This window comes from Aquarana catesbeiana, linkage group LG13 (assembly GCF_042186555.1).
Source record: "Aquarana catesbeiana isolate 2022-GZ linkage group LG13, ASM4218655v1, whole genome shotgun sequence".
NCBI classification, from domain to species: Eukaryota; Metazoa; Chordata; class Amphibia; order Anura; family Ranidae; genus Aquarana; species Aquarana catesbeiana.
This window is the reverse complement of record NC_133336.1, coordinates 152,443,069-152,461,898: the sequence shown is the minus strand read 5'-3', so window position 1 is coordinate 152,461,898 and position 18,830 is coordinate 152,443,069. Positions and strand designations below refer to the sequence as shown.

The 18,830-nt window shown below is 43.2% G+C and overlaps 1 protein-coding gene across 3 annotated transcripts in view; it reads right to left on the bottom strand.

Moving 5' to 3' along the window:
• Positions 1-18,830, bottom strand: part of VTI1B (vesicle transport through interaction with t-SNAREs 1B) — a 452,048-nt gene that overhangs the window by 82,982 nt on the left and 350,236 nt on the right. For 2 of the 3 annotated variants that reach the window (XM_073609936.1, XM_073609937.1), the window contains exon 5: positions 6,208-6,269. In XM_073609936.1, the coding sequence (XP_073466037.1) occupies positions 6,208-6,269 (62 nt within the window). Of the gene's footprint in view, positions 1-6,191; positions 6,270-18,830 lie in introns of all 3 variants that reach the window. The other variant, XM_073609939.1, reaches the window with a different exon arrangement.

The window sequence follows — 18,830 nt, the reverse complement described above, 5'->3', positions numbered from 1 at the left end:
AGTGGATCATAAATAATGTCTCCAAAAATTATCCAATCAGTATTAAGCATCTACCATGAATATAACAACCGAAAGCTAAACAATATTAGTAGCATTCATGAAGCAAACAATATTAGTAGCATTCATTGAATTCTACTAATATTGTTTAGCTTTCGGTTATTATATTCATGGTAGATGCTTAATACTGATTGGATAATTTTTGGAGACATTATTTATGATCCACTTTGTCACGTGAGGTTGGTTTTTTCACTATATCTGGTGTGAGATTGGATTATTTTTTGTGTTTCACCTTTGCACTTTATATGTACACACTGTTGTACTGAGCTCTACCTGTTTTGTGTTTATTTTTACCTTGGACGCATTTATCACTATTCCTTCACGTTGTGACTGAGGTAGCGCTACATATATTCTTTATCATTTATTTAAAAAACAAATCATACAAGGAAAAAGTCCATAAATACAAGCAGGTAAGAAAAGTAGGTTTGAATCAGCCACGGTATCTACCAGTCATCTGTTCAGCGTGGTGATGTCTCAGGCTCATGCTCCACCCGACATGTTTCCCCTAAACAGGCATCCACTGGGAACGGAGACATCTCCTAAATTTTGAAGAATCATTTTGGGATTTTCTGTTTTTGATAAATTCACTTTTGGTTTTATTCATTTTTTTTTTTTTTTTTATATATATATCACATGGACTATTTGTGTTTGATACACCATTCAATTTTTCACATTATTATGTTTTAGAGAATCTGTTCACAGCAATATTTATCGCTATTTGTAGCGGTTTCTTTGCACATCTTTTTCTTTCTTAATATTGGTTTTAGGTCTCGGTATTTGGTGTCACATATCACATGGACTATTTGTGTTTGATACACCATTCAATTTTTCACATTATTATGTTTTAGAGAATCTGTTCACAGCAATATTTATCGCTATTTGTAGCGGTTTCTTCGCGCATCTTTTTCTTTCTTAATATTGGTTTTAGGTCTCGGTATTTGGTGTCACATATCACATGGACTATTTGTGTTTGATACACCATTCAATTTTTCACATTATTATGTTTTAGAGAATCTGTTCACAGAAATATTTATCGCTATTTGTAGCGGTTTCTTTGCGCATCTTTTTCTTTCTTAATATTGGTTTTAGGTCTCGGTATTTGGTGCAGCATTTAATCACGCTTTATTTAGTCATATCACTTGTGCACATATATATTTTTGTATATATTTATTATTATATAGTGGTTAGCGCAAATATCCCCTTCTTTTTTATGCTTATTGATCGCCATGCCGCTGTCCCATTGCCTTTACCACTAGCCATTTCTTGGCCCCAAGTGCCCTGTCACTTGTTCGTCTTCATTTTCCTCCCCTGACCCAGATGCTGGGCATTTATGTTGCACACATTTTGGCTGTCCTTTTTTGCTAGAGCCCAGCGGGACCTTTAGTCGATGATGGTTCCAGATTTAATAATCCTGTCCTTTTTACTGTTTATGTCACCCGCTGCCCTATGAGCGGTGTTGGAGGTTAGATGCGTACCCACTGATTGGGGCATGTCAGCTGCTCCAGCGCCTCCTCTGTATCCGCTCTCGGGTCACGGTGTCTTATGAGTATTGTAGTCTGTTACCCAGCGCACATTAAGCACTGTGTGTGTATCGCGCCGTCCACTCTACCGCATCATGTGATTCGGGATATTACGTGCACGGCGTGTGCACACATAAAAACACTCCCCTCACCTCACATTGTCAGACACTAGATGGGTTTGCCACGCTGAGACATCTCTTTTCATGAGGTAAATTATTGAACTAAGTGCTTCTCCTTATCTTCTTGGTTGTGTTTGTTAGTGCTGCTGCGTTTGTTTAGTTACGTTCCCTCTGCAGTATATTACCGTATATACTCGAGTATAAGTCGTTCCGAGTATAAGTCGAGGCCCTAATTTACCACAAAAAAAAAAATGGGAAAAACTTATTGACCCGAGTATAAGACGAGGGTGAGAAATGCACAGCTACTGTAAGTGGAAAAGAGGGTCAACAATGCCCATTTGCAGCCTCACTGTGCCCATTTGCAGCCATAGGTCCCCCGAACTTCAAACTCGGTAGTTAAGTGTTCCTAGATGCCCCCTAGCTGCAGGCAAAATTTGGGGTCTCTGAACCCAAAGTGTCCCGAAATGACATTGCTGCAGGTGGACACAGTTGACCGACTTTGGGGCCCCGTATCTCGGGACCATTTAATGGTAGGAACCCCAGTGGAACTGGCATCATAAAATATCCAAAGCTGGGATTTCTAGCACCAAGTGGCCCTGAGATACAGGGCCCCAAAAATCGGTTCAGAAAATGCCAAGCACTTTTCTGCAGCAGAGAATGACATTTTCCGAACCTATTTTGGGGCCCCATATCTCGGGGCCACTTGGAGCTAGGAACTCCAGCTTTGGATATGTTGTGGTACCGGTTCCACTGGGTTTGCACACCAAATTTGGGGTTCCTAGCACTAAGTGGCCCTGAGATACGGGGCCCCAAAGTCGGTTCGGGAAATGAAATTTTTTGCTGTAGAAAAGTGCTTGACTCGAGTATAAGTCGAGGGGGGCACTTTCAGCACAAAAAAATGTGCTAAAAAACTCGACTTATACTCGAGTATATACGGTAATTGTATCTACCTGTTGCCGTCTGTATATTCTCTCCCCACCTCTCCAAAAGTGGAGATAGACGATCTGTAAACAGGGGCATGGTCCTCTAATATATAAGACGACCAATATATATGCATTTTTACTTCTGAACACAAATTACAGATATCTTTGAATTAACTATACTGCTGCAGCATGCATTTAACATTACTTCTTCTTATATATCTCTAATTGAAACAGATAGCAGGCAGTTACCCCCTGCCTAGCTTTATTTGGGGTTTCAATGTGTGTTAGTGAACCTTTTGGTCTACACACAGTCTCTTGCAACATGTTGTTGCTCATTCTGGGCTACTACATACATCCTCCAGCATGGTGGCAAGTCCTGGGCCATGTTTTTGTTTCCACATCCGGAACTGCGATGCGCTCTGCGGGCCCCCCCCGCCCCCTCCACGTCCACCCCAGGGGGGGTCGGTTTGGTGTGGGGGGTTGGGTGGGTGCCGCACATCGCATCGGCGCCACGCATCACTCCCGCACGTGACGTCACTGGTTGGCGCCGCTGTGCGGGAGTAGACCTTTTCCATCGTGCCGACATGGCTGGACGTGAGGGCGCCTGTCATGGGCGGACTCTCACCGCCCAGGCAGGGGCCACGCCCCATGCCTTGTCGGCCCGGCGTGACGTTGACGGCAATCGCCGACACAGGTGGGCTATATATCAGGCGTCTCTTCTCGTGTAGTCCTCCTCTCCACCTACATGCAGACGTCGCACTTTTTGGATTTTTCCTGTTTCCAGCACCCCAAGGTATCATATATATCATATATGTTTATGACCAACTTTTCAAAAAATTTTTTTTTTTTTTTACTTTTTCTACCTGTTGAGTCCAACATTTTTGGTACATCTTAGTGTATTATTTATTTATTTTTTTCAGACATGCTCCTCATTTATTGAGGATATTGGTCACCTTATGGAGGAATTGATATGCACTGAGTGGAGGAGGCCTGGTTACGTCTGTTCTGTGTTGGATCCCTTGTCGCCTCAGCTCCGGGGGGGGGCAGCGTTTTTGACCCTGTACTTGCACCTCACCATAGCTTGGCCACGTATGTCAATATCCAGAAATTGACGTGTTGTCCTTTCTGGCTACTAGCTAGTCTACTTTCTGATGTTATTATACTTTATTATTACAGAAATCCTAGAGCATCCGCCCCTGAAGAAGTGTATTTCACAGAAACGCGTCGGGCATGATGGATGCAGCCACTGTGCGTTCTTTAGGATTCTACTTTTATGAATTATGAACTATTATGCATCAATTTTTAGACTTATTCTTTTACATCATGATGTTTTGTGGTTCCCAGTCCCAATACGTACTATTCTTATACGATATATGTGTTAGTTATTTATTACTGGAATTCTGTACTGCTTTTGTTTTTATGCATGAATGTATATAGGATATACTCAGTGCACATGCACAGGTAACCCTTTACATGCAATACATGTCGGTACGAATCATACGCAATAAATTGTACTTTTACTTTCAACCCCAATCTGTCAACTGTCTCATTTAAAGTCCCACTGCCCTTTCTTGTTTAATTGAAACAGATATTCATGACTGTTTATACCTTTCCAATTAGATAACACCTTATAATATAGGCACCCTTGACCTCTTCATAGACCCAGTTTTATCATTTGTAAGTAAACTCTACCAAGTCATATATTTTCACATCCTTCTCATTCACATCCTTACACCGGTGGCAACCCCCATTTATCCTTCTGGCCCCCTTGTACTTCCTCCTTAATTCCCAATGGGACTGACATGCTATTCTACTCACACTATCCCCTCACTACCCTCCCCTTCCCCCCTCCTTCCCCCAACCCCCCCTCCCTTACCCACCCCTCCCTCCCCCCCCCTCCACTCCTTCCAGCCTTTTTTCCCTCCCTCTCTCCCTTTCCGTTTTTTCCCCTTTCCCCCTCACTCCTCTTCACCATAGTGATCTTTACATTTTTCTTGGTCCTCATACTCACACACTCTTTTTCACTAGACAGAGACTGGCTTTTTGGCCCTGTCCCTGGGCTCTTCTCGGCCAGCTTTTCTGTGTGCAGACTAGTGTTCGTTTTTTCCATTTGGCTCAACATCAAGTCGCAGGTAAAACATCATTTGTTGGGTGGCTGATGAGTATTGGGCCGGGCGGTCAGTAGCATATTTATCGTCTTTGATTGTAATTATTGTTTTATAATTTTTGTATTGTTTATAACTGTACTTTGTTCTATGCAGTATCACATCTACCTCTCAATAAACATCCCCTGATGAAGCCCTAAAAGGCGAAACATGTAGGGATAAGTCACTCCATGCGATTGTTGAGTGACCATTTGTTCCATCATTTAATTAGATGTGTATTTATGTCTGTGTAATATATGTACAGACAATATTTTTAAATCTGTCTTCTGTCTAATACATTTTGTTATTTTTTTACATTTTGGTGTATTGTTAGTAACTTTTTTGCTTGGCACCCTTAAAATCCCACCAAAATCATCCTTCTGTCTATATATCATTCAGGGATGTTGGTGCCACTATTTTGACACTGTCGCCTATCCATACAAACTACTAGGGATGTATAGATGTTCCAAGCATCTCAACGCAGGCAGTTCCATTGATGTCAATTTGGATGTAGCAACTGCATGAGCACACCTGCTGCTTCCAATTTGATATCTGCGTGGGTCCGGGTGCATGTCCCTGAGCTCACACTGTCTGTGTTCGGAGCCGTGCACCCACACAAATGTCAGATTGGGAGCAGCAGCTGTGTCTGTTCAGCCCCGTATCCCAATTGCCTTGAATGAGACTGCCTGCACGGGGATGCATGGAACACCTGAGAATCCCTGTGCAGGTAAACACAGCCTTCCACAGGCATACACTTTAGTACACCTTATGCGAAGGATGCCTTAGCAGGAATTTTGTAAGATATGTTGTTTGTGTCCGCTAATAATGAGTTTAGTGTATTTTTAGTGAAAATAGCGACTTGATAAACATTTGCGCAAATATCACAGGGCCTAAAAAAAATCAGTAGCACTTTTTTTATTTTATAGGTTACGTGCTTTTAGAAAATGTATGGTTTGGGGGATCTTTTACAAATTCTAAAAGCTGTAAGAGAAAAATTATAACCTCCAATTTTTAGAGTAAATTGTGTTTATTTACAGTTTTTCGCACCTTCAGTTTTCACCGTTTCAATAAAAGTTGCAATTTAAAATTTACAAATATTTATGTATGAACTCAATAAAGATTTAGCTTTTAGGATTAAGATTTAGGCATTTTGTAAGTTCAACTGTGTTTGTGTCCATTAATAATGATTGTTGTGTATTTTTAGTGAAAATATTGTGTTGATAAACATTTCTGCAAATATATGGTTGGGGGGGGGGGGGTATTTTACAAACTCTGAAAGCTGTAAAGGGAATAAAAATGGAAAAATTGCAAAAATTGTCTGACCACCGGAGTTTAAAAGTGGAGCGCAGGGCAGCAAAAGGGTTAAAGAACAAAAATGAAATATATCTGTTTTATGAGACTGGGGGACTGCATACATTTTAGACTTACCAGTTATTTAACTTACTTTCTAGATATGGACCGCAGGATCTTCCTACTTTTGCTCAAATTTTCACTTGTATTTATCAGCTATAAGAGAAGAGAAAAATGTATATTTAAATATTGAATAAGACTGACAACTTTAAAAGCTGCAGACAGTGGACTTCATGACAATTATATCAAGGAACCAAACAGAGCATGAACGAAACTTAAAGCAGAGTTCCAGCTGGACCCAGGTTTATTAAAACTCAGCAGCTATAAAAAGTGTAGCTGCTGACTTTTATTAAACACACTCACCTGTCCCAAGGTCCAGCAATGCGGCCGCCCAAAGCCTGCGCTCTCTCCCCCGCCTGTCCACGACATTGCAAGTGCGGGCACCCGGCTGTGACAGCTTGCGGCTTCACAGCCTGGGTGCGCACTGTGCATCCTGAATGGCTGGGCAATCTTTTGAGACCTGACGTGTCCCATAAGATTGCATTGAGGGAGGGGAAGAGGAGGAATCACCTAGGTGGGAGCTCGGTACCAAAGCTAGGTACCCACTCTTCCCCCCCCCCATCCCCCCCCAAAAAAATGACATGTCAAATGTGGCATGTCAGTGGGTCAGGATACCTTAAAGCAGAAGTTCCACTTTTGGGTGGAACTCCACCTTCAGAACAGCCAATTAAAGAGCTACATTTTGGAATACATGGTGGGAAGATGCTATATAGCATGGTTACAGAAGGGGAAGGGTAAACATCACAAGTATTGCTCATGTACACACACTATCTATATCAGTTATGCCTGCTTATCAATGCAAGTACACACACAGGACTAAAGTGGCTGGAGTTCAATACATACAGTAAACCATGCTGACGAGATATATGGGCTATGCCCATTATTGCTAATGGTTTTTGCAGAACATTATGAAGAACCAGCATTCAACCCGACCAGCACTAGCAAACATTGTGGCCAGTCAACTGGGATAACAGATTGGGGTTTTCTATTTGGTTCGATTCCATTTGGTTTTTGGTCTACTAATTAGGAAGCATAAAAAATAGAATGCACACTATTGTTTCTGGGCAGGTACAAACAACAAATATGTTGCTGTGATTGTGAGGAGCAGGAGAATTGATTTTACGATGATCTTTGGCTGTGGGCAATAATGACAAGAAATACATAGTTAAAAATGTAAAAATAATTTTTGGCCAAATTAAAACTGATTATATTACTTATCTTGGGATTTTATATTAATTATATTAGGGGGGGTGATCCTTTTCTATATCCACTGTTTGTGTATATATAAAGTATCTAACAAAGTGAGTACACTCCTCACATTTTTGTAAATATTTTATTACATCTTTTCATGTGACAACACTGAAGAAATTACACTTTACTACAATGTAATGTAGTGAGTGTACAGCTTGTATAACCATGTACATTTGCTGTCCCCTCTAAATAACTCAACACACAGCCATCAATGTCTAAACCGTTGGCAACAAAAGTGAGTACACCCCTAAGTAAAAATGTCCGAATTGGGCCCAAAGTGTCAATATTTTGTGTGCCCACCCTTATTTTCCAGCACTGCCTTAACCCTCTTGGGCATGGAGTTCACCAGAGCTTTACAGGTTGCCACTGGAGTCCTCTTCCACTCCTCCATGTCAACATCACAGAGCCGGTGGATGTTAGAGACCTTGCGCTCCTCCACCTTCTGTTTGAGGATGCCCCACAGATGCTCAATAGGGCTTAGGTCTGGAGACATGCTTGCCCAGTCCATCACCTTTACTCTCAGCTTCTTTAGCAAGGCAGTGGTTATCTTGGAGGTGTGTTTGGGGTCGTCCATCATGTTGGCATACTGCCCTGCAGCCCAGTCTCTGAAGGGAGGGGATCATGCTCTGTTTTAGTATGTCACAGTACATGTTGTCATTCATGGTTCCCTCAATGAACTGTAGCTCCCCAGTGCCAGCAGCACTCATGCAGCCCCAGACATTAACACTCCCACCACCATACTTGACTGTAGGCAAGACACACTTGTCTTTGTACTCCTCACCTGGTTGCCGCCACACACGCCTGACACCATCTAAACCAAATAAGTTTATCTTGGTCTCATCAGACCACAGGACAAGGTTCCAGTAATCCATGTCCTTAGTCTGCTTGTCTTGTATCATCTTTAGAAGAGGCTTCCTTCTGGGACAACAGCCATGCAGACCAATTTGATGCAGTGTGCGGCGTATGGTCTGAGCACCGACAGGCTGACCTTCCCCACCCCTTCAACCTCTGCAGCAATTCTGGCAGCACTCATACGTCTATTTCCCAAAGACAACCACTGGATATGCCGCTCAGCACATGCACTTAACTTCTTTGGTCGACCATGGCGAGGCATGTTCTGAGTGGAACCTGTCCTGTTAAACCGCTGTATGGTCTTTTCCACCATGCTGCAGCTCAGTTTCAGGGTCTTAGCAATCTTCTTATAGCCTAGGCCATCTTTATGTAGAGCATCAATTCTTTTTTTCAGATCCTCAGAGTTCTTTGCCATGAGGTGCCATGTTGAACTTCCAGTGACCAGTAAGAGAGCGTGAGAGCGATAACACCAAATTTAAAGTGGAGTTCTATCCAAAAGTGGAACTTCCACTCATTTTTCTCCTCTCCCCCACAATTGGCATCAATTCGTCACTTCCGCCCATAGCTCCTAAAGGGTCTTTTTTTTTTTTTCAAATGACAACATTTTTTTTATTGCATTTTAGTGTAAATATGAGATCTAAGATCTTTTTGACCCCAGATCTCATATTTAAGAAGTCCTGTCATGTCTCCAGACCTAACCCCTATTGAGCATCTGTGGGGCATCCTCAAATGGAAAGTGGAGAAGCGAAAGGTCTCAAACGTCCACCAGCTGCGTGATGTCGTCATGGAGAAGTGGAAGAAGACTTCAGTGGCAACCTGTGAAGCTCTGGTGAGCTTTATGCCCAAGAGGGTTAAGGCAGTGCTGGAAAATAATGGTGGCCACACAAAATATTAACACTTTGGGCCCAATTTGGACATTTTCATTTAGGGGTGTACTCACTTTTGTTGCCAGCAGTTTAGACATTAATAGCTGTGTGTTGAGTTATTTTGAGGGGACAGCAAATTTACACTGTTATACAAGCTGTACAATCACTACTTTACATTATAGTGTAATTTCTTCAGGGTTGTCACATGAAAAGATATAATAAAATGTTTACAAACATGTGAGGGGTGTACTCACTTTTGTAAGACACTGTCTGTTATTCTCAGAGTGGATTAGATATTTTGTTTCCAAACTATATAGCTGGCTATTTATATTTACCACTGCATATAGATGTTCAAGAATAAATTGTATTTTTTTAAACTTTACATAATAATTAAATCATAGACCACACTTCTTTTGAGGTTTTTATCCGATTCCTTTATCAATCGAAACAATCGGCCAACGAATCGATTATGAAAATAATCGTTAGTTGCAGCCCTAATCAGAATGCAGGCAATTGGCTGCAGTGCTGATTGAACAAAAATTTTCCTCCAACAAGCCTATTTGTAAGAAGTTGATCATTAACAAACAGGAACAGCCATAGGAGGACTGAAATTCAGCTGGTCACTGCTGAACCGGGCAAATTTAAATTTTTCTGTGGTTAGCGTTTCTTCTCTTGTCAGGAAGGGCATACCAGCAGCCAAGATGGTGGCCACAGAAGACGTCCTCAGCTCCCAATTCCTATGAGAAGAATACCGCAGGTGCGCCAGCATGCACGTGTGCATGACGCCAAATGGGCTATTTAAACTGGGTCAGCACCCAAAATCAATGCTGTCTGCTCTACAGCGTTCCCCGTGTGTCCCTGCTATCTGTGCCTGATACCTGTTCTAGTAGATTGACCGGGCTTGTTCATGACTTTCCCTGCTATCTGCCTGAATCTGTCCCCGGCTTGTCTCCGACTCTGCACCTGCCTGCTCCCTCTGCTACTTCACTGTCAGCTTGTTACCGACCCGGCCTGCACCCTGACTCTGCTCCAGCCTCTGCATCAGTTTCTGACTAGCCAGTGTATGACCCAGCCTGATGGTACCTGCCTTCTCTCTGGTCCTCTCAGAGCATCCATCCCACCTGCAGCTGCACCTGCTTCTCAACCCGTGGTGTTTCCAGTACCAGTCTGTTCCAGTTTCCTGCCTACCTGGTGTTCCTGGTCTTCCGCTGTGTCTGTGTTCCTCTACAACTGCGCTAGCAGTTCCAGCCCAGCTCTGCTGCCAGCGATCCTGCCAGGCACTCGTACGACTCTACACTCCTGCACCTCCTGTCTGCTCTATCAGGGGCCTCAAATCAGAGGTGTAAGAAAGGCCGTCCTATGCATATCAGGCTCTACCACCAGGTACCTGACCACTTAGACTACAAAATCTTCAGTTTTACTCAAATTGGTTGATGCAAAAATGAATACACCCTACAACAAAAACTACTATATCTAGAACTTTGCATGACCTCCATGATTTGTAAGGACAGCACCAAGATTTCTAGGCATGGAATGAGCAAGTTGGTGACATATTGCAACATCTATCTCAACTTGCGTGCTCCTCCACCTTATTTCACACAAGAGGCTTACACTTAAGTTGATTCATCAAAACAGAAGAACCCAGAATCATGCAGCCTCTCCTCACTAGACCACTTGGTCTCACAATTCACTGGATCATATAGGGAGACATAAAAAAAGAGACAGACGCTCCACGTAGTGTAAAACCACACAAAGTTTATTAAGATAAACAAAAAGCACTACATATTTTCATAGTTGGTAAGGTTGCATAAATACAATAGCCCATCCAGTTCAACCTGTGTGGGTGTGTGTGTGTTCAGCTAGATAATCATTTCCCATATCCCTGTATATTGTGTTCGCTAAGATGACTGTCCAAGAGTTTTTTAAAACCCATCAATACTTCCTGCTGACACCGGTGATTGTGGAGGAGAGTTCCACATCCTTACCCCCCTGAGTGTGAAAAACCCCCTACGCAGCTTAGGGTTAAACCGCTTCTCCTCCAGGCTCATCGTGTGGCCCCATGTCTGAATAGTTTCCTACCTATGGTGGGATCACCATTGAAATATTTGTATATCACTATCATATCTCCTCTCAAGCGTCTCTGGACTCTCTCCAGCTCCAGGACATCCTTCCTGAGGATTGGTGACCAGAACTGCATGCTAATATTCTGCTGGATTTCCTTGCTGCAGCTTGACATTGCACACTAATACTTTGTCTTCTACTAGGATGCCCAGTCTTGTTCCATCCTGAATTCCCGCAGAGCTTCTCCTACTAGTGAGTAACTTGCATTTATATTTTTAACCCCCAAGTGCATTACTCTTCATTTTTCAATGTAGGGCTGAAACAACTAATCAATAAAACGACAATCAATTATGAAAATAGTTATCAACTATTTTCATAATCGATTCGTTGGTCAGCCGATTAGTTGGCCTGACCACAGAATGCATTCTTTGTTTACATATCAGGAAATACTGTGAAGCACTCATACAGCTCAGTACACTGTCCATACATGTCAGAAGACACAGTGCAGCACACATACAGCTCAGTACACCATACATGCCTGAGAAGTGCCTGAGAACTTGTAAATATGTGAGGAGTAATGCCTCATGGGACATGTAGTCCTGGGCAGGAAGTGAGAGGTTCTAAAAGGCAAAATTTTTTTTTATCTTGCTATAGCAGTTCTATGGGTTTTTTTGTGAAGCATGTGATTAGAGCCGAAGGCTCTAATTGGCTTCAAAAAGGGTGGGCTCGGGGGAGCAGAGCACTGCACCCTGAACCCACCCACTTGTGACAATAGCGAATCATCATTCGCTATGGTCTTCCTGCTTCTCCTCCCGGACAATCAGGATAGGAAGCAGGTCCTGAGACCGGACTGGCCGCGAGTAGAAGCGACCGGATAGGATGGGAGGAGAAGCTGGGGAACCTGCTGAACCCGCCTGGGACCTGGATGGGGTAAGTGCGGGGACTGGCGGGCTAGGGAGCAGGGCTGGTGAGGGGGAGGGTTTGTTTGCCACTCCCACCAAAAAATGGAGCACCAGCCACCACTGCTACTGGGGCGCTCTAAAGGCAGGAGGAGCCAGAAGCGTCAGTGGGGCACCCCAGAAGAGGAGAATCAAGGCTGCTCTTTGCAAAACCATTGCACATAGCAGGTAAGCATAACATGTTTGTTGTTTAAAAAAATAATCACTTTAAAAACTGTGCAGGGAAGATGGTGCCGAGAAGAGCTGAGAACACTTGGCAATGTGTATCTCGGCTCCACCCAGTCACTGTGACCTCGGCGGCGCTCGTTCCGCTCCGCCGAGTCCCTACGTACTCTGCGGCGCCATATTTAAATCTACACGCTATGTGTATGTCGGCGGCGATCTGTCTAAGCCTGTAATGGACACTGGGGCAAGGCTGAAATGAAAAGGCTGCACTGACCACTGGGGCAAAGCTGCACTGACAAGACTGCACTGGGGCAAAGCTGCACTGACAAGGCTGCACTGGGGCAAAGCTGCACTGACAAGCATTTGAACCCAGAGAAGGTGGAGGCTGATAGACTGGAGGCAATATAAGGTACCGTATTTATCGGCGTATAACACGCACTTTTTTCCCCTTAAAATCAGGGGAAAATCATGGGTGCATGTTATATGCCAATCCCTGCTAATTGTGATCGATCGGAGCGATCGCCGCTGACATACACATAGCGTGTAGATTTAAATATGGCGTGGCGGAGTTCACAGGGACTCGGCGGAGCAGAACGAGCGCCGCCGAGATCACAGTGACTGGGCGGAGCCGAGATACACATAGCCGAGTGTACTCGGCTCTTCTCGGCGCCGCTCACAGTCACGCCATTGGACCTGTGTTATGTCCATCATAGGGCGGGACTGGGCGTGACTGTGAGCGGTGCCGAGAACACTCGGCAATGTGTATCTCGGCTCCGCCCAGTCACTGTGATCTCGGCGGTGCTCGTTCCGCCGAGTCCCTGCGAACTCTGCGGTGCCATATTTAAATCTACACGCTATGTGTATGTCGGCGGCGATCTGTCCAAGCCTGTAATGGACACTGGGGCAAGGCTGAAATGAAAAGGCTGCACTGACCACTGGGGCAAAGCTGCACTGACAAGGCTGCACTGGGGCAAAGCTGCACTGACAAGGCTGCACTGGGGCAAAGCTGCACTGACAAGGCTGCACTGGGGCAAAGCTGCACTGACAAGGCTGCACTGGGGCAAAGCTGCACTGACAAGGCTGCACTGGGGCAAAGCTGCACTGACAAGGCTGCACTGGGGCAAAGCTGCACTGACAAGGCTGCACTGGGGCAAAGCTGCACTGACAAGGCTGCACTGGGGAAAAGCTGCACTGACAAGGCTGCACTGGGGAAAAGATGCACTGACAAGGCTGCAATGGACACTGGGGCAAGGCTGCACTGACACTGACAAGGCTGCACTGGGGCAAAGCTGCACTGACAAGGCTGCACTGACAAGGCTGCAATGGACACTGGGGCAAGGCTGCACTGACACTGAAAAGGCTGCAGATGGACACGATAAGGCTGCATTGATGGGATATTAATGTAAGATTTTTTTCCCTAAACTTCCCTTCTAAAAGTTTTTTTCCTTAAAATTCCCTCCTAAACTTGGGGTGCGTGTTATACGCCGATAAATACGGTATTACAATTATATTTGAATGAAACTTTTACCAGTATTGTGAATTATATTTAAAATAATATCCATGAAAAAAAATATCAGCTTTTACTACTACGTTAATATAAAAGATTTATATCTCCCTCCCATCCTTCAGATAGCTTCATGTCTGACTCCTAGTTAAAATGCCCACTTCTGGGTGTATATATGGTTATATATATGATAGAAGTAATATATATTATTACTTTCACTGTTTCACAGTATAAATGATCATAAAATGAGATCAGATGGATAGGCGCTACTCTGTCCTTCAGAACAAATCTACAGAGACAAGGACGCCAATATTAAAATACTGAGTAACGTACAGTCCTCCTATTAGAAAATAGGTGTATATCAGTACACCTTATGGCCACTCCAAACAGCAGAAGAAGCTCAAAATACAGTGTAGATTTCTAAATATACGACTTTCCTATTAAATAAGTGCACCGTGCTTCAAACCAGAAAAAATGATAGCCACAATAATCTCTACGTGTAAAATAGTGTAAACTAAAATATCATAGTGACGTGCTTAATGCAAATAATCATTCCTGATGCCATACCCAAATGCATAATAGAGTGTATGATATTTCTAATGTGACATAATGAGTGAATAAAAATCCAACCAAAAATCTTGTGAAAATGCAGCAAATAATAATACTGATAATGAGATACCTCGTGCTATAAATATATAAATATACAATTTGTAGAATAAAGCAAATAAAAGATGCCACTTGTGAATGATCAATCAATAAATAGGTATCCCTAATAATGTGAAATCAAATATATAATCAAATAAATCAGATATTAAAAAAATATAAAATAATTGATAATTGGTAATAAATAATTAGTGATAAATATTGTCCATACAAAGTGCCAATAGTGCAATGCCGTCCACACCAATGCTCATAGCATGCAAGAGTGACCATAAGTGTCCACACAGCAGTCTGTAATCAGGTGCAAATAGCAGTGCCTTGTGCTGTTCTTCAATTCCAGTGCACACACTGATAGTTTCCCCCAGCCTCTCACCTCCAGTAGCGGCCCCCAATGGGCCGAATCAGGCAGAATAGACAATGCTCTGGTGGAGCGGGTGGATAACCTGAAGCAATTCTCCTTCCCCGAGGGATGTCCGTGGACCTGGCTCTCACGTCTCACTTCACGCCACTCACAGTAATCCCAGTATAACCATAATGAAGAAAGGAATAGCTCCCATAGTGTAGTAATTAAAAGATAGATTTATTTAAACAAATGCAATAACTTACATATCGGTATAGGATGAATAGTAAATCAAAATAGCGCTTCCGGGTTCGGCCGTCCCCGAGAAGCGTCGGCACCTGGCTCCTCCTACCCTGACGCGTTGCGTCACACCACGTGACTTTATCAAAGGGATGGAGGAGTCCGGTGCCAGCTAGCCTATTTAAATGCATGCCGTTGTCATAGCAACGGCGACGCAATCTTAAAAACAATCCTCCGTACACAGTCGATACAGTAGGTGGAAGGTGAAGTTAATTCATTGACAAACTATTACATACATGATTAGTAACCACATTTCCTCTCCAAAAAATAAAACTAAATAGGAAAACTAAAAACGGTTAAAAATATAATTGAATCAATAGGTGAGCCGTCTAATGTTAAATTAGCATCTATAATTCCTGTAGCTACTGCACCGCCATTGCCATCTAGTGGTGATTTCAAATACCTGCCACAATCTTATATTATTATATTATGACCATGAAGAGAGGCCGGACACAAACATATAACCGGAACAATGGCTGTTTGGTACCAGAGGATGGAGTAGCGCCACATATTTGTTTTCAATACTTTTATATTGGGGGGCTGAGTGGACCTATCTGTGTTGGCAGCTCTCTAATTGGTGTGTTCAGGTTGTTTTTATGTAGTCTTAGCTGTGGCTTTGCGCATTAGTTTTTTGTACTTCTGCACAGTATAAATGAACCCCTTATAGTAACGATTATCTGTTCTTTTTGCACTATAAAGGGCTAATTTTAGTATTTTAATCCCATTACGACAGGCGATAGAAAAAAAAAGCATGCTGCTGCTACTGAACGTCTTAAGCCTCGTACACACGATCTGATTTTCCAGTGGGAATTGTGTAATGACAGGCTGTTGGTGGAAAATCCGACTGTTTGTACGCTCCATTGGACAATTGTTGTTGGATTTTCCGTGGACAAATGTTGGATGGCAGGCTTTAAAATTTTCCGCGGACAACGGTCTGTTGTCGGATTTTCCGAGCGTAGGTACACAAGTCCGACGGACAAAAGTCCAAAGTACAAACACACATGCTCGGAAGCAAGGACGACCCAGAAGCGGGATATATTATAATGGGATAATAATGAAGCTGTTTTCTGGTGATACTGACAGAGTTCTGCCAAATGTATTTAAAAAGGCTTTTTTTTCTCTAGTGATATCAAGAAGAATTTTATTTTTTACCACAACACCATTATCCCATATTTTTTTTTCTTTCAATAGATTTTTATTGAAGTTTCAGTAATGGTAAAATATTATGGTACAGCGAAAACAGTTATCAGAAGTGCAAATAATAAACAGTGTGTTTATTGCTCCCTACTGGTGGCTTGCATGTGGATTTTGTGAACACAAGTGGAATTTTTGAACTAAAGTGGAGAGTTAATAACCAGGAGTTGTGCGTCTGACTGCTTATGCTTACAAGTGTTGTTTTGGGTTTTTTTCTTTTGTTTGTTTTTTCCTCCTTTATTTGATACGTTTGCTAGCAGTTTTTTTTTTTTTCCCCTCACACTTTTTAAACATTTTTTTTTATTTTGTTTTTTTCCTTCCTGCTAATTAAGGGGGGTGGCTAATTGTTCCCAGGTGTATAAAAGTATCTTTAAAAACTCCCCTAGGAGCTTGCTTCCTACTGGTGGCTTGCATGTGGATTTTGTGAACACAAGTTACATTTTTGAACTAAAGTGGAGAGTTAATAACCAGGAGTTGAAAACAGAAGTTAAAACAGGAGTCTTCTAACCTGTAAGTAACATCTTAAATTACCTTTAAGTAACTGTATTGTAACTGGTAAATGAACGCTAGCAGGGTTGAAGGTTTTGCTCAGTGCACAGTGTGCCACATGTATGCAAAATTGGTGCAACAGCTCCAGGATGGATACCGCTGTGACAGATGTGAGCAGGTTGCCCTTCTGGAAGCTCGCATTAGAGATCTGGAGGAGCGAGTTGCAACACTGGGCAGAAAGGACAACCTTGAAAGGGGTCCTCTGCTTGCCGAGCAGGTGGTCAGTAGGGTTGATGTGGAGGGTGGAGGGTCAAGTCAGGATTATCAGATAGGAAGATGGGTTAATGTAGTTAGAGGGAGTGGAAGGGGCTCGCAGAAAAGTAAGGCCAGTCCTGTATTTGTGCATCAAAACAAATTTGCCGAGTTGGGTGAAGATGTGGAGGTGGCAAACACTGAGGTGGCGACCCTAGATGTCACTGCTACCCCTAACAGCTGGGAGAGCAGCCCATCTAGTAGAGGTGGTGAGGGGAATGCGGGTAGGCCTAGACAGTTGATGGTTATAGGGGATTCTATAATCAGAAGGACTGATAGAATAATTTGTCGCCAGGATCGCCTCAACCGAATGGTTTGCTGTCTCCCTGGTGCTAGGGTTCGGCACGTGGTGGACCGGGTGGATAAGTAAGGCATGACCCAGCTGTCTTGGTCCACGTTGGAACCAATGACAGTATACATGGAAGGTGGAGGCTCCTTAAGAATCAATTTAAAGAACTAGGCTGCAAGTTGAAGGGAAGGGCCTCCAAGGTGATATTCTCTGAAATATTACCCGTGCCATGCGCAACACAGGAAAGGCAGGGGGTGATTAGAGAGCTGAATGCATGGCTAAAGACCTGGTGTAGGGAGGAGGGATTTGGGTTTCTAGAGCACTGGGCTGACTTTTCATTGGGGCGCAACCTATATGCTAAAGACAGTTTGCACTTGAATGGAAGGGGGTCTGCTGTGCTGGGGGAGAGGTTTAGGGGAAGGCTTGAGGAATATTTAAACTAGGATTGAGGGGGGAGGGTGAACTAGATTTACATCGGGCAGACAGGTCAGTTAGGGGTCAGACATTAATGGAGGGTGGAATGGGGATAGATGGGGGGAGGGTTATAGCAGGTGACAAGAAATTTCCCATGTTGCAAACAGCCATTGGAAACTATAGTGCCATTTGTACTACTAAAAATGATACGAAAAACACCAGAGCAAAATGTAATAATGCATTAAAGTGTTTGTACACCAATGCCAGAAGTCTGCCAAGCAAAATAGGTGAGTTGGAAGCTCTGGTGCATGAGGAGAGCTATGATGTAATCGGTATTGCTGAAACTTGGCTTCAATCCTCACATGACTGGGCTATTAATATTCCTGGCTATGCACTCTTTCGGAGAGACAGGGTAAAAAGGAAAGGTGGTGGGGTATGTCTCTATGTGAGAAGTGATCTCAAAGCAAGTGTGAAATAGGACCTGGTTGAAGGAGAGTGTGATGAGACTGAAGCATTATGGGTGGAACTGCATATAGATGTGCGTAGTTCAAAGTTAATCATTGGAGTTTGTTACAGACCACCCAATGTTAACGAGGAGGTGGAGACTCAGCTCCTTGCACAGATAGAAAGGGCTGCAAAGGCTGGGACAGTGATAATAATGGGGGATTTTAACTACCCAGAAATTGACTGGAGTAATGGCACCACTGGTACAGTTAAAGGGCAAAAATTTATAAACCTATTACAGGACAATTTTATGGTCCAGTTTATTTAGGCCCCAACTAGGAATGAAGCTCTGTTGGACCTGGTAATCTCAAACCATGCAGAGCTTATTACTAATGTCCAGATTAAGGAACACCTGGGTAGCAGTGATCATAACATGATTTCATTTGATGTTAGCTGTAAACAAGAAATACATGCGGGAAAGATAAAAACACTTAACTTCAAGACAGCAAATTTTCCAAGGATGAGGGCTGCTCTCCAGGATTTAGACTGGGAGGGAA